The sequence below is a fragment of the Haliotis rubra genome, unplaced genomic scaffold (genome assembly GCF_003918875.1).
Source record: "Haliotis rubra isolate DU_JTF1 unplaced genomic scaffold, ASM391887v1 Scf43, whole genome shotgun sequence".
Classification (NCBI taxonomy): Eukaryota; Metazoa; Mollusca; class Gastropoda; order Lepetellida; family Haliotidae; genus Haliotis; species Haliotis rubra.
Genome location: NW_025767113.1, coordinates 2615573 through 2643406, shown reverse-complemented (window position 1 = coordinate 2643406; position 27834 = coordinate 2615573). Strand labels below are relative to the sequence as shown.

Sequence of the window (27834 nt, the reverse complement as noted above, 5' to 3'; positions counted from 1 at the left end):
TACCTGTCTGCCTTGGCGGAAATATCTAACGTTCCGTGGGCCCCTAGTCGTAATCAGTTATCTCAAGTGTTGAAAGAAAACATGACCATATGTCAATATTATCGTGGTTTGGTCACGTCACGTTAAAGCAATGCCAACATTTGGGTCATATATTTGCCGTGGTGTTCATCCATCGACCCCTGACCTTTATTTTGATTGGTTGAGTGACGTCAGTGATCCGAATATGGCGGTAGTACTATACTGGCGTACAGCCAACGGGAGTCGGTTTGCGTCACGGTTGAGACTGTCTTACTCATTGTGGCGGGAGCCGAGCAGCTATAAGCGGAAACTGGGATGAGAAAACCCTACTTTTAAACACAGGTGTGGGTAGCCCCTCTCCAGTCGGACTCGACACTCTGTCAGGGACACACTTACGTTACCAAACAGTGTAAACTTATCATGTGGTCTCAGCTACGGTTCCTCGCCTTTGCCTTAACTCTCAAGGTAAGTCAACGTTTACTTGCATACCTATATATATGCGTACCTGCTCGAGACACCGGTGTGACAACACTTGACATCTCAGAACACACCGACCTGCCGTACAGACTGTGTAATGTCTATACACGCATGCAGCTGATATAAATAGTGCACTTCAGATTGTGAAGCGGGTTATAGTTTCTGCTTCAGCTGTTTTAATCTTAGATAACATATATGACACATCTACATGCAGGGATCTGGGGCATGGTAGTCCTGACATCCTGTCACTGTATACGAAACTACTTTCTAGCTTCTGTTTCTCATGTTTGGTGTGGTGTGTCATAAGTGACATTCTACTTCATTAGTTCATTGCATGTCACAGAAAGTGTTAACGAGCTGCTTTCATGGTGTGTTACTGAAAGTGTTGACGAGCTGCTTTCATGGTGTGTTACTGAAAGTGTTAACGAGCTGTTTTCATGGTGTGTTACTGAAAGTGTTGACGAACTGCTTTCATGTTGTGTTACTGAAAGTGTTGACGAACTGCTTTCATTTTGTGTCACTGAAAGTGTTAACGAGCTGCTTTCATGGTGTGTTACTGAAAGTGTTGACGAGCTGCTTTCATGTCATGTCACTGAAAGTGTTGACGAACTGCTTTCATGGTGTGTTACTGAAAGTGTTGACGGGCTACCTTCTTCTCATATCACTGAAAATGTTGACGGTCTTCTTTCATGTCATGTTCATGAAAGTGTTGGCGGGCTGCTTTCATGTTGTGTCACTGAAAGTGTTGACGAGCTTCTTTCATGTTGTGTCACTGAAAGTGTTGACGAGCTGCTTTCATGTTGTGTCACTGAAAGTGTTGACGAGCTGCTTTCATGGTGTGTTACTGAAAGTGTTGACGAACTGCTTTCATGGTGTGTCACTGAAAGTGTTGACGAGCTGCTTTCATGTTGTGTCACTGAAAGTGTTGACGAGCTGCTTTCAAGGTGTGTTACTGAAAGTGTTGAAGGGATGCTTTCATGTCATGTCACTGAAAGTGTTGACGGGCTACTTTCATGGTGTGTTACTGAAAGTGTTGACGGGCTACCTTCTTCTCATATCACTGAAAATGTTGACGGTCTTCTTTCATGTCATGTTCATGAAAGTGTTGGCGGGCTGCTTTCATGGCGTGTCATTTAAAGATTTGCTTCATCTCTTATTACTGAAAGTATTGACGATCTGCATTAATTTTGTGTTATTGAAAATGTTAACTATTTATTTCATGGCATGCCAATGAAAGTTCTGATGATCTGATTTCACTGTGAATCAATAAAAGTTGAAGGTCTGATTTCATTGAGTGTCACTGAAAGTGTTGATTTTCTCCTTATTGCATACGTTCTTTATCTAAGACCTGTAAAAGTCACATGTTGCAACTTAAAGTTCGTGATCGCAGTGGAAGGCTCATTCATCTTTCAACGGATTGTGAATATTGGAAATGTGTGTGAATAAGGATCCCATGTGGACAACACAGCATTCCCGTCCTCAACGACCTCCAGTGTCAATGGAATGTGACATGACGAGGTGTCAGGGTATACATTAATGTCCTCCGGAGCATGGATGGGATTCATGCCTTGTTGGCACGTTATTGATTGCACAATAATACCAGCTCATATTGATATTAAATGTGCTTGATTGCTCGGTTTAAGTAGATTAAATGACGACATTAAATACTTGTAAGAAGCATATCAATAGAGTGTGCTGGCGTGTCCAAGTCCGGATCAATATGAAGTGTCAATGCATTTTATCAACAGTTCTGACAGTTCAGCTTCTTGTTCTTACAACCATGATTAGCTGCACCATCAGTCTCACTCAACAGGATTCAAGTCAATATCTCAGCCATCTTTGATACGATACAGTTTCGCCAGGGAATTGATTTTCCATAACTATAAAACGTCCGATCTTAATGTTAAAATGTAAATCGGGTTTTACTTCCCTGTTTGATAACGGGCAGTGAGCTACAGATCGAGGTTGTCGTGGCGTGGTTGGCATCCTCCCGAGGTAGACACTTCCCCCGGCGGACACTCAGCTGATGAAGTGTGTGTACAATTTGTATCATCACTTCACAGGTCAACCATGGCTCACTTCACGGGTCATCTATGGCTATATGACTCAGGTTGTTACTATAAGTGACCGACTGACGAACACAAACAGGCAGGCTACACCATTGGCTTTAACGTGGCTGTAGACAGTGAATGCGAGTGTGTGGCTGAATGCGAGTGTTGATGCGCGTGTGTGCGTTGGGATGAAATGATGCAAAAATAATATTTATTTATAATTATCAATCTAGGCTGTAAATGAATGACGAATCACAGTTCACTACGCACAAATGATAAACATGTGTACATTAATATAACTTTAATACATTGTGGTTTCGGGTATTTAGATGTGGAAACTTGTAACACGGGAATGGTGGAAGGGCCTGAGCAGTGAATCAGCGTTACTGGTGAACATCTGCATAGTACGAATAACCAGGGAATTCACTTATTCAAAATGTCAGCTTTCATTGGAAATTGATCAGACGATAAGTCTCTCTTCAAATAAATATATTTCTCGCCACACAAAATGCTTTGCTTACTTTCACTACCCCTGGTTCTCCGTCTCCTGAGCAGCCCCGTCTATACAGCACACACCTCGACCACCCACAGACCCTTCCACAGGTCAACACTGACCATAACCAATGCTTGCTTATGATGAACAGAAGTGAAATACTTGTCATCCATTGAAGTTTGTGACACTGCAGCTTCATCTGCAATTATAACCTGACATGCATTGGAGCCAGGGCGTTCCACTTCTTGAAGTTGTCGCCAGTAGTTTCGCCTTGTGCAAGAAAGGCATTTGATAATCAGCATGAATATTCCTCCTTCTGCTCTCAGTCCGACATTTCACACGGTTTGGTTTGTAAGATATGTTCATCCGACCTTCACCTTGCATGTCACATTTAACACGGAACATGCAACGAATAATAGTTGTCGAATGAGCCTGTTTATGTTCTCGAGCCGATTGAAGACGCAAGGCAAACATCATGAAAAACTCAAAGCATTCAGACTGGTTCTTTCTGTGGATGTGTGTATCGCCACTGATAAGGTACTTATTACATATATACATATCACGCTGCCTTCAGACATATCAAGTTATGAAGCATACCACGAGCACACACAGCAGCATTGTTTCAGATATCTCCACTGGATGTGTGCCCTGTTGACCCGTGAAATTCCACTAGTTCTAGACTTTCACTGTTTTGGAACCAGGATGTGAATTACATACGATTATATTTCAATTATCTCTGAAGGCTGAAATGGTAGTCCTTAACAGCATACCAGAGGGGAGTCTCGACATCCCCTTTTTCGCGACATATCGCTCAAGACGTTTTGTCAACTTTTGTCTTCATCAATGTATTAAATTGCCGGCACTTTCTCTCATTCCAGGTCGGTGCTCATGCTGAGAAGACAACAGGTAGGAGACGTCCGTGTAACCCTCCCGTGTGTACAAACTGATCATGTCGGAACATAGGGAACACTCTCTACAGTAGCCATTAAAACACACAGGCAAACAGAACATTGGTCAATGCGTGTTCCCTGGGTCCATGGTAAACACGTGTTCCCTGGGTCCATGGTAAACACGTGTTCCTGTTGTTAGTCGTATACTGTACGTGGGGGATAAGTACCCCTAGGATATTGTACGTGGGGGATAAGTACCCCTAGGATATTGTACGTGGGGGATAAGTACCCCTAGGATATTGTACGTGGGGGATAAGTACCCCTAGGATATTGTACGTGGGGGATAAGTACCCCTAGGATATTGTAAATGGGGGATAAGTACCCCTAGGATATTGTACGTGGGGGATAAGTACCCCTAGGATATTGTACGTGGGGGATAAGTACCCCTAGGATATTGTACGTGGGGGATAAATACCCCTAGGATATTGTACGTGGGGGATAAGTACCCTTGATCGGTCTAACACAAGCTCTACACACAAGCAACAACTTGATCGGTCTAACACAAGCTCTACACACAAGCAACAACTTGATCAGTATAACACAAGCTCTACACACAAGCAACAACTTGATCAGTATAACACAAGCTCTACACACAAGCAACAACTTGATCAGTATAACACAAGCTCTACACACAAACCAAAAACTTGATCAGTATAACACAATCTCTACACACCAACCAACAACTTGTTCAGTATAACACAAGCTCTACACACAAGCAACAACTTGATCAGTATAACACAAGCTCTACACAGAAACCAACAACTTGATCGGTCTAACACAAGCTCTACACACAAGCAACAACTTGATCGGTCTAACACAAGCTCTACACACAAGCAACAACTTGATCAGAATAACACAAGCTCTACACACAAACCAACAACTTGATCGGTCTAACACAAGCTCTACACACAAGCAACAACTTGATCAGTATAACACAAGCTCTACACACAAGCAACAACTTGATCAGTATAACACAAGCTCTACACACAAACCAAAAACTTGATCAGTATAACACAATCTCTACACACCAACCAACAACCTGTTCAGTATAACACAAGCTCTACACACAAGCAACAACTTGATCAGTATAACACAAGCTCTACACAGAAACCAACAACTTGATCGGTCTAGCATGAGCTAAGAAAATCATTTGTGAGACCTTTGTTACGCTCACATTTAATCAATAAAACCATAAGATGCACCCCCTAACAGAATTATTTACTCTTTTGACCGATACTTTTAACTGAACTTCAGTGCTATGTCTGTGGTGTAATACTGGAGATATGATTATTTATATGATCTATTCGCGTGTGTTCTCCGGCTAATGTTTTGCTGATTTACAAGGGATCTTGACAATATCTCTCGGGTACACACGACCGATATGCAGGCTGCCTGTTTGCGGACTTATGCGGGTATAGTCCAGGTCACGGGTAGTTTCAAGGGAATATTTCCGTCTTGGTTCGCATAGTTTCAGTTAAGATTCCCGAGAAAGGTTCTCGGAATTAGAGGAGGAAGTTAGACGTACATTCATTTTTATTCATGAAATGTCTTGGGGTGGCTAATTCAGAGTTGGGGTTTTCAATGTAGTCATGCCCTTTATCAGCCCGACACTCTGACGAAACCTGTCGGGTAAAACATATGTAATGAAGCACCAGATGTAAGAATAATGCCTCTTCTCTCCCGTACCTAGACACAGATTGCTAACACCTGCAAAGTAATGACAACCCGTGTACAAAATATAAATATGTGCATGGTTTTTTTTATGAACCTATTGATTAGTATTTGTTAGGGTAGTTTTTTATGTTAGTTCTTTTGTCAGTTTGCTTTTGTTTATGTTTTGCTGGTTTTCATCTCTCAGAAAGCGCAATCCTTAAATATATTTATTTTTTACCTCAAATATCCATCCACGTATATCTACTGCATTTACCATGCTCCCCTTCCTTCCTATTTGAGAAAACCCGAGTCGAGTCCCTGCACAATGAGTGTGTGTCATTTCAGTTATAAAGGCTTCTGGTAAATCAGGTTTCGACAAGTGCAGGTTTGGAGTTGTGGTGTGTGTTATCTACAGCCGGTAAATCATGGAGTCGGTTTAATTATCAACAGCCAATATTATTTGACATGTACAGGCTATATATCGTCTTTTTGTAGGTTTTGGGTGTGTTATAATACCCTACTGCGAAACCCCTGACAAACTAGTCACTCACAAACTGGCCTCTCTAGCACGTGTTATCTGATATTTAACTGAAGAAACCAGATACACTCTTTGACAAATCAGTGGCCGGGTCATCAGATCTACGTACTTGAAGTTAGATCATCAGATCAGTGTACTTGAAGTTAGATCATCGGATCTACGTACTTGAAGTTAGATCATCGGATCTACGTACTTGAAGTTAGATCATCAGATCTACGTACTTGAAGTTAGATCATCAGATCAGTGTACTTGAAGTTAGATCATCGGATCTACGTACTTGAAGTTAGATCATCAGATCTACGTACTTGAAGTTAGATCATCAGATCTACGTACTTGAAGTTAGATCATCAGATCTACGTACTTGAAGTTAGATCATCGGATCAGTGTACTTGAAGTTAGATCATCAGATCTACGTACTTGAAGTTAGATCATCAGATCTACGTACTTGAAGTTAGATCATCAGATCTACGTACTTGAAATTAGATCATCAGATCTACGTACTTGAGGTTAGATCATCAGATCAGTGTACTTGAAGTTAGATCATCGGATCTACGTACTTGAAGTTAGCTCATCAGATCTATTTACTTGAAGTTAGATCATCAGATCTACGTACTTAAAGTTAGATCATCAGATCTACGTACTTGAAATTAGATCATCAGATCTACGTACATGAACTTAGATCATCGCATCAGTGTACTTGAAGTGTACTTGAAGTTAGATCATCAGATCAGTGTACCTGATGCCAGATCATCAGATCTACGTACTTGAAGTTAGATCATCGGATCAGTGTACTTGAAGTTAGATCATCGGATCAGTGTACCTGAAGTTAGATCATCAGATCAGTGTACCTGATGCCAGATCATCAGATCTACGTACTTGAAATTATAGTTGAAGTTAGATCATCAGATCAGTGTACCTGATGCCAGATCAGCCTGGAGTGTGAGGATATCTCACATCGAAGTAACCCACCAGTAACTATGTGATAGTAACCACAGTAACGTGCTGCGAAATGTCGACGCTAACAATTCCCCGGCTCTTAACAGAAGAAAACACTTAATATTCTTATCCCGACTGGTCAGATCAAATAACCTGCGTTTTCGATTTTGTTCATTTTTCCATTTTTTTTTTATTTTGTTATGTCATAGGAAAATTATTCATAGCGGTGTTGAACGCACCTCCGTTCCTGGAATCACACACTTATATATTCTAAAGTTGAGCATGGCCACACAGGGCTACCACAAAAGAAACAATACATATCTGATCAGATCCATTTGACTAACCATTCCGAAATGGTGCTTATATAAGCGGCATTTTTGTGCAACATTTTCATAACCCATCAACGTTAGAGCAATGCCGAGTAATGAGATTGTATGCTTTTCTACTCGCAATCAAATTGTCGAAATGACCCGTGTAAGACTGCATGGCAAGAATTCGGAAATATTTTCACTCGATTAAGTTTGTTTATTCTCAGGAACAATCTGTGACTCCCTTATCAGCCTGTTTGCTCTCCCCCAGCACCGACTGGCTTTGTATCATGTAACAATTTTATCAGCTTACGTCCACATTACGAGAACTGCTCGGTGCGGTTGGATTAAAACAAAAGGCAGTTGTATTCGCGAGATTTGAAATGTGACCCTGGAACCAAGCCTTACCAAAGTGTAACCACTTTCTTCAAAGCCCTGAAAGTTATTCATGATGACATGAACCCGATTTTTAAGGCCACTTCTTTGAAGCCAAAATGTAAACTGAAGTTAGCTCACTCATGAAAAAACGTATTAGGTGTGTTACTGTGTAACCAAGGGGTTAAAGCGTACTGTATTAGGTGTGTTACTGTGTAACCCAGGGGTTAAAGCGTACTGTATTAGGTGTGTTACTGTATAACCCAGGGGTTAAAGCGTACTGTATTAGGTGTGTTACTGTGTAACCCAGGGGTTAAAGCGTACTGTATTAGGTGTGTTACTGTGTAACCCAGGGGTTAAAGCGTACTGTATTAGGTGTGTTACTGTATAACCCAGGGGTTAAAGCGTACTGTATTAGGTGTGTTACTGTATAACCCAGGGTTAAAGCGTACTGTATTAGGTGTGTTACTGTGTAACCCAGGGTTAAAGCGTACTGTATTTGGTGTGTTACTGTATAACCCAGGGTTAAAGCGTACTGTATTTGGTGTCTTACTGTGTAACCCAGGGGTTAAAGCGTACTGTATTTGGTGTGTTACTGTTTAACCCAGGAGTTAAAGCGTACTGTATTTGGTGTGTTACTGTGTAACCCAGGGGTTAAAGCGTACTGTATTTGGTGTGTTACTCTATAACCCAGGGGTTAAAGCGTACTGTATTAGGTGTGTTACTGTATAACCAAGGGGTTAAAGCGTACTGTATTAGGTGTGTTACTGTGTAACCCAGGGTTAAAGCGTACTGTATTTGGTGTGTTACTGTGTAACCCAGGGGTTAAAGCGTACTGTATTAGGTGTGTTACTGTGTAACCCAGGGTTAAAGCGTACTGTATTTGGTGTGTACTGTGTAACCCAGGGTTAAAGCGTACTGTATTTGGTGTGTTACTGTATAACCCAGGGGTTAAAGCGTACTGTATTAGGTGTGTTACTGTATAACCAAGGGGTTAAAGCGTACTGTATTAGGTGTGTTACTGTATAACCCAGGGGTTAAGCGTACTGTATTAGGTGTGTTACTGTGTAACCCAGGGGTTAAAGCGTACTGTATTAAGTGTGTTACTGTGTAACCCAGGGGTTAAAGCGTACTGTATTAGGTGTGTTACTGTGTAACCCAGGGGTTAAAGCGTACTGTATTAGGTGTGTTACTGTATAACCCAGGGGTTAAAGCGTACTGTATTAGGTGTGTTACTGTGTAACCCAGGGGTTAAAGCGTACTGTATTAAGTGTGTTACTGTGTAACCCAGGGGTTAAAGCGTACTGTATTTGGTGTCTTACTGTGTAACCCAGGGGTTAAAGCGTACTGTATTAGGTGTGTTACTGTTTAACCCAGGAGTTAAAGCGTACTGTATTTGGTGTGTTACTGTGTAACCCAGGGGTTAAAGCGTACTGTATTAGGTGTGTTACTGTATAACCCAGGGGTTAAAGCGTACTGTATTAGGTGTGTTACTGTATAACCAAGGGGTTAAAGCGTACTGTATTAGGTGTGTTACTGTGTAACCCAGGGTTAAAGCGTACTGTATTAGGTGTGTTACTGTATAACCCAGGGTTAAAGCGTACTGTATTTGGTGTGTTACTGTGTAACCCAGGGTTAAAGCGTACTGTATTAGGTGTGTTACTGTATAACCCAGGGTTAAAGCGTACTGTATTAGGTGTGTTACTGTGTAACCCAGGGTTAAAGCGTACTGTATTAGGTGTGTTACTGTGTAACCCAGGGTTAAAGCGTACTGTATTAGGTGTGTTACTGTGTAACCCAGGGTTAAAGCGTACTGTATTTGGTGTGTTACCGTGTAACCCAGGGTTAAAGCGTACTGTATTAGGTGTCTTACTGTGTAACCCAGGGTTAAAGCGTACTGTATTAGGTGTGTTACTGTGTAACCCAGGGGTTAAAGCGTACTGTATTTGGTGTGTTACTGTGTAACCCAGGGTTAAAAGCGTACTGTATTTGGTGTGTTACTGCATAACCCAGGGTTAAAGCGTACTGTATTAGGTGTGTTACTGTATAACCCAGGAGTTAAAGCGTACTGTAATTGGTGTGTTACTGTATAACCCAGGGGTTAAAGCGTACTGTATTAGGTGTGTTACTGTGTAACCCAGGGTTAAAGCGTACTGTATTAGGTGTGTTACTGTATAACCCAGGGTTAAAGCGTACTGTATTTGGTGTGTTACTGTGTAACCCAGGGTTAAAGCGTACTGTATTTGGTGTGTTACTGTGTAACCCAGGGGTTAAAGCGTACTGTATTTGGTGTGTTACTGTGTAACCCAGGGTTAAAGCGTACTGTATTAGGTGTGTTACTGTGTAACCCAGCGGTTAAAGCGTACTGTATTTGGTGTGTTACTGTGTAACCCAGGGTTAAAGCGTACTGTATTTGGTGTGTTACTGTGTAACCCAGGGTTAAAGCGTACTGTATTTGGTGTGTTACTGTGTAACCCAGGGTTAAAGCGTACTGTATTTAGTGTGTTACTGTGTAACCCAGGGTTAAAGCGTACTGTATTAGGTGTGTTACTGTGTAACCCAGGGTTAAAGCGTACTGTATTTGGTGTGTTACTGTGTAACCCAGGGTTAAAGCGTACTGTATTTGGTGTGTTACTGTGTAACCCAGGGGTTAAAGCGTACTGTATTAGGTGTGTTACTGTATAACCCAGGGGTTAAAGCGTACTGTATTAGGTGTGTTACTGTATAACCCAGGGGTTAAAGCGTACTGTATTAGGTGTGTTACTGTGTAACCCAGGGGTTAAAGCGTACTGTATTAGGTGTGTTACTGTGTAACCCAGGGGTTAAAGCGTACTGTATTAGGTGTGTTACTGTATAACCCAGGGGTTAAAGCGTACTGTATTAGGGAGAGAGAGAGAGATTCTTTATTTCCTCCAGAAATCAATCCGAAGATTATTGATACATGCAGTCAATCAAACATACAATACAATAGTATTTACAAACAGGACAATGTTATTCATAGTTGACAATTGATATGTACAGAAACATTCACAAAGGGATGGCGTCACTTGTGACTCCATTAAAATACAAACTCAAGATATTGTTTCAAATGATAGACATACTTTGCAAAGTTTATAATGACAGCATGGTATGTGTCCCGCACTAGGGATCGTGTGAACTGTGTATCTGCACCTTGGAGAGTTGACAGCATTTCCTCGTCTTCCAACATTTCAAAATTTACATAGGTTTCAACATCAAGTAGATCAATCAGAGATGAGAAAAGTTATTTCGGAGACCTAATAATTTTTCACAGTGTAGTATCACATGGTTGTCATAGTCATAAGCGTGCTTGTTACAAAGCAAACATTCTTTTGAGATTTTATTTCGTGATGAAAGTTTCAAACATAATTGCAAGGCTGCTCTGTGTTCAGGGTATAAAAATGCTAAGTTCAAAAGTATGTGATATGTCAGTGATGTATGACCTCGCATGTAACGAGACAGTCCTGCATTAAGTGATACTTTGTTACGCCAGATGTGTTCTTCATATTCTTGTACGTGTCTGTTTGTAATTCGTCTCCACTGGTGTTTGGGGGGAAATGAACCACTGTATAAGTACGTATGTAAGTAGTTTATAAGGTTGTATTTGCACAAAACAGACTGAAGATCTCCACAAATAGTTGATTTTCGGGGTGTATTAGCCATGGAAGCACAGAATATGTGTTTTATGAGATTGTCACAACTAGCGTTGCATAAAGAGCCAAAGAACTGGAGTTTACTTTTATCAATGTAGCCAATCATGGTCCACAATCCTAAGTTTGCAATAGTGGATTCAGACGGAGATCTCTTATCTAGTCCCTGGACAGTGCGGGCAAAGTACCGCTGTGTGTTTCTAGCAACCAAAGTTGCTGCCCTTTAATGTCAAACAATAGTTCACAGCCATAAAAACTTGTTTTCAGAATCATTCTTTGCCATATCTTAACACTGGTAGCTGGATGTAGGTCAGTGTTATTTAGCCCCAAGCATTTAAGGGAATTAACACTCTGTCTTGCTTTCTGACAGCACTTTTCGATTCTAGATTTACATGTTAAATCAGACGTTAGAAGTATACCGCCGTAAGTAGTGGAATCTGCTGGTGCGATGTTTTCATTGCCAAGAGTGTAGTTTACAGTTTTAACTTTACGTTTACGTTTATTAAAAATGATTACTGTGCTTTTTGCAGGATTGTATGTTAAGCGCTATTTATTGGCATATGTATGTACAGTATCGAGAGCAGTTTGAAGTCCCTTTGGTGAAGTACTTACAAGTGTTGTGTCGTCAGCAAGCAATATAGTCGGAACATTCACACCATACACACTTAGGCCATTACTAGCCTGTCTTAGTGAAGAAATTAAATCATTGATAAACACTAGGAAGAACCAGGACGACATGACTCAGGGGTTAAAGCGTACTGTATTTGGTGTCCTACTATATAACCCAGGGGTTAAAGCGTACTGTATTAGGTGTGTTACTGTATAACCCAGGGGTTAAAGCGTACTGTATTAGGTGTGTTACTGTATAACCAAGGGGTTAAAGCGTACTGTATTTGGTGTGTTACTGTGTAACCCAGGGGTTAAAGCGTACTGTATTTGGTGTGTTACTGTGTAACCCAGGGGTTAAAGCGTACTCTATTTGGTGTGTTACTGTGTAACCCAGGGGTTAAAGCGTACTGTATTAGGTGTGTTACTGTGTAACCCAGGGTTAAAGCGTACTGTATTTGGTGTGTTACTGTGTAACCCAGGGGTTAAAGCGTACTGTATTTGGTGTGTTACTGTGTAACCCAGGGGTTAAAGCGTACTCTATTTGGTGTGTTACTGTGTAACCCAGGGGTTAAAGCGTACTGTATTAGGTGTGTTACTGTGTAACCCAGGGGTTAAAGCGTACTCTATTTGGTGTGTTACTGTGTAACCCAGGGTTAAAGCGTACTGTATTTGGTGTCTTACTGTGTAACCCAGGGGTTAAAGCGTACTGTATTTGGTGTGTTACTGTATAACCCAGGGGTTAAAGCGTACTGTATTAGGTGTGTTACTGTGTAACCCAGGGGTTAAAGCGTACTGTATTTGGTGTGTTACTGTGTAACCCAGGGGTTAAAGCGTACTGTATTAGGTGTGTTACTGTATAACCCAGCGATTAAAGCGTACTGTATTAGGTGTGTTACTGTATAACCCAGGTGTTAAAGCGTACTGTATTAGGTGTGTTACTGTATAATCCAGGGGTTAAAGCGTACTGTATTAGGTGTGTTACTGTATAACCCAGGGGTTAAAGCGTACTCTATTAGGTGTGTTACTGTATAACCCAGGGGTTAAAGCGTACTGTATTTGGTGTGTTACTGTATAACCCAGGGGTTAAAGCGTACTGTATTAGGTGTGTTACTGTGTAACCCAGGGTTAAAGCGTACTGTATTTGGTGTGTTACTGTGTAACCCAGGGTTAAAGCGTACTGTATTTCGTGTGTTACTGTGTAACCCAGGGTTAAAGCGTACTGTATTTGGTGTGTTACTGTGTAACCCAGGGTTAAAGCGTACTGTATTTGGTGTGTTACTGTATAACCCAGGGGTTAAAGCGTACTGTATTAGGTGTGTTACTGTGTAACCCAGGGTTAAAGCGTACTCTATTTGGTGTCTTACTGTGTAACCCAGGGTTAAAGCGTACTGTATTTGGGGTGTTACTGTGTAACCCAGGGTTAAAGCGTACTGTATTAGGTGTGTTACTGTATAACCCAGGGTTAAAGCGTACTGTATTAGGTGTGTTACTGTGTAACCCAGGGGTTAAAGCGTACTGTATTAGGTGTGTTACTGTATAACCCAGGGGTTAAAGCGTACTGTATTAGGTGTGTTACTGTATAACCCAGGGGTTAAAGCGTACTCTATTAGGTGTGTTACTGTATAACCCAGGGGTTAAAGCGTACTGTATTTGGTGTGTTACTATATAACCCAGGGGTTAAAGCGTACTGTATTAGGTGTGTTACTGTATAACCCAGGGGTTAAAGCGTACTGTATTAGGTGTGTTACTGTATAACCCATGGGTTAAAGCGTACTGTATTTGGTGTGTTACTGTGTAACCCAGGGGTTAAAGCGTACTGTATTTGGTGTGTTACTGTGTAACCCAGGGGTTAAAGCGTACTCTATTTGGTGTGTTACTGTGTAACCCAGGGGTTAAAGCGTACTGTATTTGGTGTGCTACTGTGTAACCCAGGGGTTACAGCGTACTGTATTTGGTGTGTTACTGTGTAACCCAGGGTTAAAGCGTACTGTATTTGGTGTGTTACTGTGTAACCCAGGGGTTAAAGCGTACTCTATTTGGTGTGTTACTGTGTAACCCAGGGGTTAAAGCGTACTGTATTTGGTGTGTTACTGTATAACCCAGGGGTTAAAGCGTACTGTATTAGGTGTGTTACTATATAACCCAGGGGTTAAAGCGTACTGTATTAGGTGTGTTACTGTATAACCCAGCGGTTAAAGCGTACTGTATTTGGTGTCTTACTGTATAACCCAGGGGTTAAAGCGTACTGTATTAGGTCTGTTACTGTATAATCCCGGGGTTAAAGCGTACTGTGTTAGGTGTGTTACTGTATAACCCAGGGGTTAAAGCGTACTGTATTAGGTGTGTTACTGTATAACCCAGGGGTTAAAGCGTACTGTATTAGGTGTGTTACTGTATAACCCATGGGTTAAAGCGTACTTTATTTGGCGTGTTACTGTGTAACCCAGGGGTTAAAGCGTACTGTATTAGGTGTGTTACTGTATAACCCAGGGGTTAAAGCGTACTGTATAAGGTGTGTTACTGTATAACCCAGGGGTTAAAGCGTACTGTATTTGGTGTGTTACTGTGTAACCCAGGGGTTAAAGCGTACTGTATTAGGTGTGTTACTGTGTAACCCAGGGGTTAAAGCGTACTGTATTTGGTGTGTTACTGTGTAACCCAGGGGTTAAAGCGTACTGTATTTGGTGTGTTACTGTGTAACCCAGGGGTTAAAGCGTACTGTATTTGGTGTGTTACTGTATAACCCAGGGGTTAAAGCGTACTGTATTTGGTGTGTTACTGTGTAACCCAGGGGTTAAAGCGTACTGTATTTGGTGTGTTACTGTGTAACCCAGGGGTTAAAGCGTACTGTATTAGGTGTGTTACTGTGTAACCCAGGGGTTAAAGCGTACTGTATTTGGTGTGTTACTGTGTAACCCAGGGGTTAAAGCGTACTGTATTTGGTGTGTTACTGTGTAACCCAGGGGTTAAAGCGTACTGTATTAGGTGTGTTACTGTATAACCCAGGGGTTAAAGCGTACTGTATTTGGTGTCTTACTGTGTAACCCAGGGGTTAAAGCGTACTGTATTTGGTGTGTTACTGTATAACCCAGGGGTTAAAGCGTACTGTATTAGGTGTGTTACTGTATAACCCAGGGGTTAAAGCGTACTGTATTAGGTGTGTTACTGTGTAACCCAGGGGTCAAAGCGTACTATATTAGGTGTGTTACTGTGTAACCCAGGCGTACTGTATTAAGTGTGTTACTGTGTAACCCAGGGGTTAAAGCGTACTGTATTAGGTGTGTTACTGTGTAACCCAGGGGTTAAAGCGTACTGTATTTGGTGTGTTACTGTGTAACCCAGGGGTTAAAGCGTACTGTATTAGGTGTGTTACTGTGTAACCCAGGGTTAAAGCGTACTGTATTTGGTGTGTTACTGTGTAACCCAGGGGTTAAAGCGTACTGTATTTGGTGTGTTACTGTGTAACCCAGGGGTTAAAGCGTACTGTATTTGGTGTGTTACTGTGTAACCCAGGGGTTAAAGCGTACTGTATTAGGTGTGTTACTGTGTAACCCAGGGGTTAAAGCGTACTGTATTTCGTGTGTTACTGTGTAACCCAGGGGTTAAAGCGTACTGTATTAGGTGTGTTACTGTGTAACCCAGTGGTTAAAGCGTACTGTATTTGGTGTGTTACTGTGTAACCCAGGGGTTAAAGCGTACTGTATTAGGTCTGTTACTGTGTAACCCAGGGGTTAAAGCGTACTGTATTAGGTGTGTTACTGTATAACCCAGGGGTTAAAGCGTACTGTATTAGGTGTGTTACTGTGTAACCCAGGGGTTAAAGCGTACTGTATTAGGTGTGTTACTGTATAACCCAGGGGTTAAAGCGTACTGTATTTGGTGTGTTACTGTGTAACCCAGGGGTTAAAGCGTTCCCGCCGTTTATCACCCCGCACTACAGTACAATGAAGGTTCTTCTCTGTGCATTCCCACACGTGTTTCGTGTTTGTGCAGGTTCACTACCACTCACTCACTCAAAACCCACTCACTCACTCAAAACCCACTCACCCACTCACCCTCTCTCCCAATCACTCACTCACTCACTGACAGATGGTTCAATACACACAAGTACATAGAGTAAAGGAGATATTGCTCCATGTCAGGTAACTCAAGACAGGCCTCTGTAATCCCTCACTCGGGATGATGGTTTCCCCAGTCCACGCTGCCCCGTACCTCCCACTACATCACAGGACTGATGCTGTTATCATTGGTATGGAGATGTGAAGCCCCATGTTCCTCATAAACCACAGGGTGTTCACCCAACTATTCACCGTTAGTCAGTAGATGATACATGGTGACTACGTAACGTACATAATTCAAGCCTGAGAGATAATGATTATTCGTCACCAAGGATATCTGATCGATTCTGAAGAGCGCTGAGTGATAAATCCGAGAAATCAAGTGTGAGCCAGGCCACAGATGACGAAGAAGCTTCTCGTCATATATGTAGCTGAATGTGTTTAGAAAGATTGTGTTATCGCAAATTGGGGGAATTGTTATTACTGGGAAAGGGTTTTATATGAAAACTAGTACATTTCCTTCAAGCCCAGTGTATATCGACGCCGAGAACCCGGGTTCGATTCTCAACATGTGTACAATGTGTTAAACCCATTTCTGGTGTCCCCCGCCTTGATATTGCTGGAATATTGCTAAAAGCGGCGTAAAATTAAACTCACTACCTCACCTGTACATCGAATTGAGGTACGTGGAGGAGGACTAAGTTTTCGTCGATCCCCATTCGTTGGCTGGCTATTCGCCCATGTCACTCCCCTCTGCCTTGTGTGTTCCACAGTTTGTATAACAAGTATAAAGGCCTCCTTCACAAGCAGAGCAGTAACTTTGTAACTCATAAACCTTAAAATACGACGTGTCGAACCCGGTAAATCATTCGGCTTAACTGAGCAGTAAACAGTGCCGTGATACATACCCCGATAACAATGCCATGATACACATCTCGATAACAATGCCGTGATACACATCTCGATAACAATGCCGTGATACACACCCCGATAACAATGCCGTGATACATATCTCGATAACAATGCCGTGATACACATCCCGATAACAATGCCGTGATACACATCCCGATAACAATGCCGTGATACATATCTCGATAACAATGCCGTGATACACATCCCTATAACAATGCCGTGATACATATCTCGATAACAATGCCGTGATACACATCCCGATAACAATGCCGTGATACACATCCCGATAACAATGCCGTGATACATACCCTATAACAATGCCGTGATACACATCCCGATAACAATGCCGTGATACACATCCCGATAACAATGCCGTGATACACATCCCTATAACAATGCCGTGATACACATCCCGATAACAATGCCGTGATACACATCCCGATAACAATGCCGTGATACATACCCCTATAACAATGCCGTGATACACATCCCGATAACAATGCCGTGATACACATCCCGATAACAATGCCGTGATACACATCCCGATAACAATGCCGTGATACACATCCCGAGAACAATGCCGTGATACATATCTCGATAACAATGCCGTGATACACATCCCGATAACAATGCCGTGATACATAACCCGATAACAATGCCGTGATACACATCCCGATAACAATGCCGTGATACATACCCCTATAACAATGCCGTGATACATATCTCGAATATGAAGTGAAGTGTGATGTAATGTCTAAGTAATGTGTTTACAACGTGTGTCGCATGCAACGACAACCGCAGCATTGTTTCAACACCAGTCTAAAAGGGTTGTTTTAAGGCTCCCAAAGGTACAAACATATTTCATGAAGTGTGTCCTTACTGTTCCTCTGCGTCACACCTAAAGAAAGATATGTAGTGACACAGGCCATCGGTCAGACTCCAGAGCTGTTTGCAAACCATTCAGTTACAATGTCAACTATCGTAAACCCACAAACACTCATTATAAATATTCATACGTATATGCGGCTATTTTATTTAATTGTGTCTGTTGTGTGATTTTGATCTGTAGTTGTCTATTCAAAAGTAATCCAACTGTACCCAACTGTACCCAACTGTAATCCGAGTTGCCACACAAACAGTGGTATACGCTTACCCTCTGGGCGTACTGGAGAACTTGATAGGTTCGGCAGTTGACCAAATGTGACAGTTTCCCTCCTACATACACATCCAGCACAACAACTCGAACAATGTATGTATAAACACATATTGTTTAAATGAATGTCAATCCCCGCCCTGCACTCCCCCACATCGCCTGATATCGGGGGATGGAGGACATACTGCACTTGTCACGTGACTGGAAGGGTGATCAGTGCAGAGCCAATAGCACTTATATATTGGTGCTGTATCACCTAGTGTTGTATCACCTAGTGCTGTATCACCTACTGCTGTATCACCTAGTGCTGTATCACCTAGTGCTGTATCACCTAGTGCTGTATCACCTAGTGCATCTTCCGTTCTTGGTAAAATATGAAGGAATAGTGGATTATTAAATATACACTTTACTGAAATTACAACGTGAAATACAAGTAATATCTAAATATTAAAAAGTGGAATGCTCGATTATTTTAACCTTATTTGACCCAAAATCTCTTTTCATGGTAGCCGGATTGTTCCACACACGGGTTCGAAGCCCAATATTTTTATCCACATGGAAGAATGCCTGTCAAACGCAAAATCACTCACTCACTCACTCACTCACTCACTCACTCATATGCAGGAATATCGTTTCCAGATATGCAACAGTGTAACCAACACTGAGTATGACTACCCCCTACAACGTCTTCAAAGAATCTCAGAATGACTAAATGTGGACATTCTACTGGACGGAATACAACACAGACATCTCACTTACACATCCAGCTGTCCGACTGTAACACTCAGTGGAGTGAAAGTATATGGAATACACCCAATAAAGCATCAGAATTAGTGGAGATTGATAAGACATGACGCTAGTACATGCCCACTGGCTCTACAGCTATCAGCATCACTGTACAGATATTCTGTTTAATGATGTAACCCTGTGTTTTACAGATTCCTTGGAATGCCACGTGAAGGTAGCTGATGTCGTCTTTGTCCTCGACTCCTCAGTCAGCCTGAGGGAGACAGACTACGACGCCCAACTCGACTTCGTGCAGAAGCTAGTTGTCACCTTTGCCGTTGGTCCCCAAAACATCCGAGTAGGTATGATGACATTTGGGACAGACATGAGACTGGACTTCAACCTGAAGGAACACCAGACCAAGGAAGGGTTGAAGGCCGCCATCAGTAGAGTTTCCTACCTCGGCGAACGACAAGGAACAAACACGGGTAGGCTGAACTGAATGCAAATTAGGCCTTAGACTTAGTTGGATCTTTAACCGTCATCCGACTTCAACCTGTACATCTCTACTTCAGTCTGTATTATCCGATCATGAGAGAAATTCACACCTTTAGAGATTCATTTCAAACTCAGTACGTGAGAATTGGGTGTTTTTTTACGTGAGGGCTACGGCCAGCTGTTAACCCCTTTCAGCATGACCCCCTACACTATCCATCATAGGTCACCCCTCCTCCACACCTCAAAGACACATATGCGGGCTGTGTTTGCTCAAATGACCACAAGAAACCAAAGGGTGCAGCTTACAGTTACAATGACCATCTATAACCACCCCCACCCTTCCCCCCGGGGTTGCACAGGTGCAGGTTTCATCCCACTGTGTACTGGTCCACCGTTAGGGATGAGAATAGATACATGACCTTGCACGATATTTATAGTAAATTCATCTAAACGCGGGTGGTGTGGAACGTTGTATTCGAAGTCAAGCGGATCTTTTCCGGAGGACGTATGTTGCGTTTGGTGTCAGAGAGTGTGAAATGCCACGCCAAAGGTCTGTCCCGTGTGTCTGGTGTTATCACTGAGGTGAAGATGTATTGCAGCCAGAGATGACACACCTGCTGCGACTGTTATCCTGGTACATGAACCGTCACGATATTCTGAAAAATAGAAATTCTAGATTGCCCCTTGATATGTGAAATGGACATGAATGGTGCATGCTAGTAGGAACGGCCGCTTACCACAGGAACGAGCTGCACAGCGGCTGATGGCCAAACACCTAGATGAGAGACTTGTACCATATGTAGGTCATTGTGAATCATTGTCCTCCATTGATGTACAGATCTAGGTACTACGTACAGACCACCATAACAGCGTTGGGATCTGATGACCACAGTGTCTAAACCACTACGTTAGGGTGTTCGACTTTAGAAGCTACCATTTCTTCTTTATAGATAGAACTTATGTACACTCTTACATTCATTTTTGTATTTCATTTTCTCTTTTTTCATATATCGTCCTGGTTTACGATAAACGGTCGTTATGTGACTATAGTACTTATCTATCTATTCAAATGTCCGCCCTTCGCCATTTACGAACTGCATCTGGCACATGCAACATATGTTATTTTGGGGATTACAAGTAAAGTACAGGTTCTAGATCTTTTGGGGTTGAGTTCCATCCGGGATTTTAACCCACACTCTCAGAGTCAAGCACCTAATCGCCAGCACACAATGTCAGCCATCTGACCCACTCAGCCAACGAGGCAGTAGCCGGACAACTGGTAGTCCAGATCACAGACTGTGTGTGTCCCTCTGACAAGTGTAAATTGGCACTGCTCCCACGAACAAAAGCTATGAATACACGATGCCAGTTACAAAGTGGCCACGTGTAACATATGTATTTATATTTGTCAACAGGGGAAGCACTTCAGTACGCACGTTCCAAGATGTTCGAGAAGGAGAATGGTGGACGTGACAATGCAGCCAAGGTCATCATACTGATCACTGATGGCTATTCCCACAACCTCGACAAGACTCTATGGGAGGCATCCATGGCCCACAGCGATGGTATCGAGGTGTTCGCCATTGGGGTGGGTGGCATGGACGACAGGGAGCTCCGGGGGGTCGGATCCGAACCCAAAGACAAGCATGTGTTCCGGGTGGACAACTTTAATGCCCTCCCCCATATACAGAAAGCCCTGGAACACGGGACCTGTGAACGTAAGTAGACTTCATGTAGCATCACAGGAATATTGTCAACAGTAGTTTATTAATGGGGCATAGGTGGTGTCATTTAAGACTCGCTGTGCATACTTGGGTTAAAAAACCTGTTAGCCCCGACTGTTTAAGTTTAAGTTTTGCAGTAATGGGTTTCACCAATTTGCTAAACTTCTGAGAGCTGCTTCACGGTCCACATAACGTCGTGATGCAACTTGAATATATTTCCAAACGGCATGAAACCTAACTCACTAACCCGTTATCAGTTCAACCAATACTGACTGAAACATCTTCAGACTGATATTAGCCATCAACATCTACAGAATTGCCCGCCTTCCTAAACACCCGGTGTCCAAGTTAACGATTATTCCTGTAAAGGTAACCAAACACTTTTGCAGGGGGGGTGCAACATGGCCAAATGGTCGGTACAATGTGTTGTCAGCTGAATAAAGACTCTTTGCATATATTGCGAATATGTTTGTTGGATAGGACAGCAATATGCAAGCGGCATAACACTCAGTGGCATTCAGTTGTATCTTCGCATTGCAGTTCCCCATAACGACCAGAGCAAGCCCGAACCTTCTGTAAAGCCAGAAAGTAAGTACCTATTGTTTGGTTGTAAATCGTTCAGTAAACCGTATAATTAAGAATTAATCTTTATTAGCATGCACTTATCCCCTCACAAACCATACACACGCGCATTAGCGCGCACGCACAAACATAAGTGCACACAGGCAGACGACTGGGATTATGAAAATATGGGACAGGGTATAGAAATGAACATACCACCACCAGACAGATGTGTCACACATTCTTCCTCACGTCGCACAACATCTCAAGTCCACGACGGGCATTGCACAGACACAAAATCACCTTGTAGCCTTGTAATTAATACAAAGGTACGTTGTCAAACATGTTCAACTGTTTGGGTGAAAGCGACCAGTCTTGTGAAATTTCAAGTGCAGCATTTATCGTGGAACACCTTTTTATGAGAAATAGGTTTCTGTGACCTACCTACTAACAACATACAAATGACATTATAATTCACAAACTGCTTTAATGTCAAATTACACTCTCTTTACAAGGTCTCATCGTGTGAAGAAAACCAGTGAAAGCTTAAATTAATTTATCCTGAAAATTGATATTCCATGAGTTCAGTCAAATGAAAATCAAATTCTGAAGTAATATGAAAATCAATACCTGTCTTCAGTAGAAAATATCGACAAATTCGTACAATCAATATTTTTTGTGTTATTTCGCCTATTTGGTGTTCAGGATTACACTACAGTATACTCAATGTACGTACCAAACATACAGACTCGTCAGAGGAAGAACTAGGAGAAGTAGAGAAGGTATAGTGTTGAAGAAAATATAAGTAGTAGTACATTTAGAAGTACATGAACTGTGTGTATGGATGAAGAAGTTCACTTTAATGCAGACTGCAGGATGCACCTGCTAACACAGTACTGATTGCTTCCCCCCTGGAGGACACACCTGAGGTCGTGTTGACTAGGGTACAACCCAAGGAAGATCTGGTTGGCCAGTGTTAGAATGTGTTTACTGATTTACGTCATACTTCGGTAAACCTGCTGTACCTGTTGGGTGCAGTGCTGTGATAGGCAACCGAGGGACGTATCGTCACAGCTGATTGATTCAGTGACAAATACAAGAATTTAAATGAACCTCATTAACAGGCTCTGATAGTACATGTATATTCGACAGGGTAATTTAGCTTTGGATAGTTGACATACATATTCTAGAATCAATAATGCAGCTTGTATTTCATATCGCATTATTTTGAAATGTTTTACAGTCATCAAATACAACGGGTACAGTGGCAGCTTTGTGAATAAAACACTAGTTACCTCTACTATTTGTATGTCATAGCAATGCATAAGGACATATCACCTTCTGGAAGCCAGTTTCAATTATACCTGAGGTTGCATTATATAGGTTAGGGTGTTTTATGTATATCAATGCCTAAGTTCCCCTGAATGAACTCTGGCGAACTCATGTGGAATCTGTCTGGAATGTGGTAACTTTATGGAATCGGTTCGCTCGAATAACAATAATCGATCACTCGTTGAGATAGTACCTAAGTTGTACAAGTGGTCATCAAAATGAGGTTCACCAACAAAACTGTGTCTGCAGCAGGGTGTGGCGGGAAGCCGGCAGACGTATACTTCATCGTCGACAGCTCCTCCAGCATCTGGAAGCCTGATTTCCACAAGCAGCTGGACTTCATCAAGGAGGTCATCGGTCAGTTCGACCTCGGCCAGGACAGCACCAGAGTCGGCGTCATCACATTCAGCGACGGCATTCATCCTATCATCCCTCTCTCCGGTAGTCAGAACCGCCAGTATTTGGAAGAGCAGATCGACAAGATTCCGTACACTGGTGGTGGAACAAACACAGGTGGAGCTATCAGGTGAGAGACACTTCTTTTAGCACGCGCAGATCATTTTCAAACAGGAAAGTTTACTGACACAGTGATATGTTTCGTTTAGCGTACCTTGTTACAATAAAACCACAGCTGTATCGGGCACTATCTGGCAAGTGGAACTGGATTCTGTTGCTACAATCGTGAATGAACAACACAATTTGTTATATGTAAGGTATCCGAAGTTTAAACGACATTGCTAGACATTAAAAGAACAGTTACTAAATCATTATATCCATGTCCGAATGGGCAATGCAAATCGCTTCCGGATGTTTTAATCTAAGAAACAGTACTCCCGAATACTCGCTAAGTCAGTCGCCTTGGTCTTCGCAGGTATCTCACCGACCACGGATTTAGTGCTGATATTGCCAGGCCGGAAGTTGCTCATGTAGCGATTCTGATGACAGACGGCCAGTCAAAGAACCTGACGAACACATCCCTTCAGTCCCGGCGTGCCCACAAAGCCGGTATCTATCTCTTTGCTATCGGCATTGGTCAGTTTGTTGACACACTTGAGCTGAACGACATCGCATGCAACCCTGACAAAGACTTTGTATTCCAAGTGGACGACTACACGGCTCTGACAAGCATCAAGGAACTACTCGCGATTAAGGCCTGTCAAGGTATGTGTTCTAAGCTGGACCATGTACACATAGGCGAATGCTCCGTGCAGAATAGAACCCCTCATTGTTATTAGTATGGCTGGCTGGCTTCAGTTACTGACTGAAGACCCTTGCAGCTGCAATAGTGCGGATTTGGGACTAAACCTTTATTCACTCACTCACTCACTCAGCTGCACCTATGCCACTTGACCTGGGCCCCGTTCCTGAAACCGAGTGTAGTGTAGTCGAAGGTTTATGTTGAAGTACTGACTGACTGACTGAGTTTGGTTTTACGCCGCTTTTAGCAATATTCCAGCAACATCACGGCGGGGAACACCAGAAATGGGCTTCACACATTGTACCCATGTGGGGATTCGAACCCGGGTCTTCGGCGTGACGAGCCAACGCTTTAACCATTAGGCTACCCCACCGCCCCTTATGTTGAAGTATGTGAGTTCGATCGCCTGCGTGGTACGGTCTCTTTGTGGAACGAGACTCGTGCTTGACACTGGAGCAGGGTCGCCACAGGTCAGCGTGACCCTTGGCGCGTGATGGTGCTTAAAGTCCTAGCAGCCAGTGTCCCAGTTGAAGCATATCTTGATGCATTATGACAATCCTTGTCAACCGGACACCCGAATTCATGTGACACGTCCAGCTGTGTCTACAAAAACTTTAGTCACATCATTTTCCCTCTTCAGGTTTTTTATAAGGAAGAGTGTTGACCTCGTGGTTCATTTCTTCTGTTGTCTGTTTCAGTGCCCCAGAACTTCGTGAAGGATCAGCCAAGTAAGTGTCTTCATTCCTCCTTATGTCAGACAGGGGTAATTAACGTGTGCAGTGGGCTACAAATAGTTGGCTGCTGTCCCTTCAGGCATTGTTAACTCTGTGCATGTCACGGACTGAGAATATATGAATAAGTCGCCTCGTTATGTATGCTACTTGATAACTAACTCGTTTCCAGGACCTATAACAGTTAATATTAACGAACTGTATACCTATATCACGGAAAGAAATGGACTGTATACATGCAAACAGCTTTACAGCGGTTATACACATGTGGTTAGAAGTCAATAAATTGTACATGATTTCAGGTTCGTGCAGCTTTGACACAGCGACTGACGTCATGTTTGTGTTAGACTCCGGGGCTATTGGTCGACGTCACAGTCTCATGATCGAACACCTCATCACTGACGTAGTCCGCGAGATGGAACTGAAACACCACGTGACTCGTGCCGGAATCATCCGAGAGTCCTGTTCTCAAACCCCCGACATAGGCTTGTCGCAATACGATAATGCCCATGCATTCAAACGTCATTTGAAGAATGTCGAGCATAAAGGACTTCAACCACTTATTCAAAAGTTAAGGAGGTACAGCTTCAAGTCGCGTTATGGCGGACGGAAGTCATCTCAGAAAATTGCAGTCATATTTGTTGACGATATACTTGACAATCCAGGGCCTACGATTCTTGAGGCAAGGAGAGCGAAATTCACCAACATCCGGTTCATTGTGGTCGCTACAGGCAACCATTATGATGAGAAGCAGCTTGAGCAGTTAGTCACGTCTCCAGCCTCAAGAAACGTGGTGCACGTCGACCACTACAAAAACATTGCCGAGGCCAAAGGGAGGTTACTCTATTCAATGTGTGCAGGTAATTATGTTTGTTTGGCATATGGCTAAATTGTGAGATGTTGAATGTTTAGAGATCTTATGTCCGGGGTTTCACATGCCAAGCCATGTAACAATAAATCTGACTGCAAGCTGATTACTGCAGTAAGACCATATGTTAAATACGAGGAACTAGATAAAGTCCATTGGCAATGGTTTTCTGTGCATACATACGTACAAATGTAGAACAAGACAATGCAATGCATTAAATGTTTTCCTTGAATAACGAGTTCAGCATGTATTTATTATATTACGACGGATCTGCGATCTGCAGTTTTTACCCAACTATTATATGAAAAAATACGGTAATCATGCCATTATGCCCCACCTCACTGTGTACACATTTTATTCTGACATACGTGTAATGAGACGTAAGAAATGGCCAGGGAGTAACGATTACATGTACTTAGACACGCAACGCAGTGGTAGTAGTGCTGGAGTTACCTCCCTTCTACGTGGTACCCACTCAGTACATGAAGTAAGTCAAACATTATGATTCCTGTTTCCTACAAACTGTCAATGCCGAAATGATTCTCACATTGTTTCATTCCATTATTTCAGGACGATGACGACCTCAACAGACCACTGGCTTCTGACGTCGCCAACAACGATGTAAACTTGGATGAAGAAACAGGGTGCTCGCTCCTAGCATCTGCTACCCTGGTCGCCTGTCAGGGGACGCAGCTCGCGATGTTGTTCATACTGAGGGCAACACGTCGCTGTGATTTAACTATATATGTATAACCTATTTATCACTGCGTCGGATCCACGTATAGATAAAATCAACACTTCATGTTATTATGGGACCAAGACTTTTCAGAAGTACTGTTTGAGAATTTATGTCAACAATTTGGTCAGTTGCAATCAAAACAACATTTACCAAATACGCTCAAACATTTTTGATTCCACACATGCATTGACCGCTGTATTCGCATCTGTTATTCTTTCTGTCCCTTTATCATCCATTCCGACATTGTGATTGTGCGGGACGTACCTGGATAAGACTTACCTGTCTAGTACAACATGTTCATTATCATTGAATTTTGTGAGTGCTATTAATGTTCGTGCAGCAAACGCTCTATGTGTGTGACTCGCACTACGGGTGTGTGACTACCTGTGCGAGCTCCTCTACGAGCAGGTGCCATTGTGAGACCGCACTACGAGTGTGTGAATGCGTGTGTGAGCCACACTACGAGTGTGTGAATGCGTGTGTGAGCCACACTACGAGTGTGTGAATGCGTGTGTGAGCCACACTACATGTGTGTGAATGCGTGTGTGAGCCACACTACATGTGTGTGAATGCGTGTGTGAGCCACACTACCTGTGTGTGACTGACTCTCGGCACATGTAGTAGACACAGACCGGTGTATATAAACGAGGAACTTCTTTCTCCGCCTTCTTGAATTACCCAGATATATGACTGACTGACTGAGTTTGGTTTTACGCCGCTTTTAGCAATATTCCAGCAACATCACGGCGGCCAGATATATGAGACGTTATTAAAGTCCTTGAGCTGTTCTGCTTCGTGGACATCGTGATATGTAACATCGGTAGTGTCGGTATCGTTGTAATCGGATACGGAACACAGGTACTCGAGTACAGAAATACGTATGGTGTGGCCATGTTTATATAGTACATTATTCTGACAACAGACCTAACTCTGATTCTTGATATGCCGAATACCGTACAGATTTTAACTTTAGCCTCGTGTGTTTTTAAATATCTGAAAATATATTGAGATTGAAATTGTGTTAATTTTGGTAAACGACGGCATGGTTTCAGATTGATTGTGTTTTTACTCTCCTTGGAGGTGTGGCTGATGTCATTACAAACAGTGATAATATTGATCTGTAAAACGAACTGTGAGTTTATCAACGATGTAATATTATCCATTCATTTATTATAATTGATTGTATAAATATGTGCATCTAACGTCGGTCGTACATCAGACTGACTGTGATGTTCGTCAACTGTTGAGTTACGTCATG

General features: G+C 42.5%; 1 protein-coding gene across 1 annotated transcript; it reads left to right on the top strand.

Annotated features, from left to right (window-relative positions):
• The first annotated feature begins 242 nt into the window (after window positions 1-242).
• On the top strand, window positions 243-26754 carry LOC124288982 (cartilage matrix protein-like). Its single transcript, XM_046725581.1, has 10 exons — window positions 243-483; window positions 3918-3945; window positions 19138-19413; window positions 20839-21141; window positions 21688-21735; window positions 23290-23566; window positions 23912-24201; window positions 24937-24966; window positions 25272-25829; window positions 26408-26754. The coding sequence occupies exons 1-10, from the start codon at window positions 439-441 to the stop codon at window positions 26413-26415; spliced, it is 1863 nt and encodes a 620-aa protein (XP_046581537.1). The 5' UTR covers window positions 243-438; the 3' UTR covers window positions 26416-26754.
• The last annotated feature ends 1080 nt before the right edge of the window (window positions 26755-27834 follow it).

What these genes read in the sequence shown, in the direction of transcription:
- LOC124288982 (XM_046725581.1), top strand. Translation starts at nt 439, where the DNA reads ATGTGGTCTCAGCTACGGTTCCTCGCCTTTGCCTTAACTCTCAAG. An exon ending in CCTTTGCCTTAACTCTCAAG is followed by an intron (nt 484 to 3,917) that starts GTAAGTCAACGT and finishes CTCTCATTCCAG; the next exon opens with GTCGGTGCTCATGCTGAGAA. An exon ending in AACACAGGTGGAGCTATCAG is followed by an intron (nt 23,567 to 23,911) that starts GTGAGAGACACT and finishes TGGTCTTCGCAG; the next exon opens with GTATCTCACCGACCACGGAT.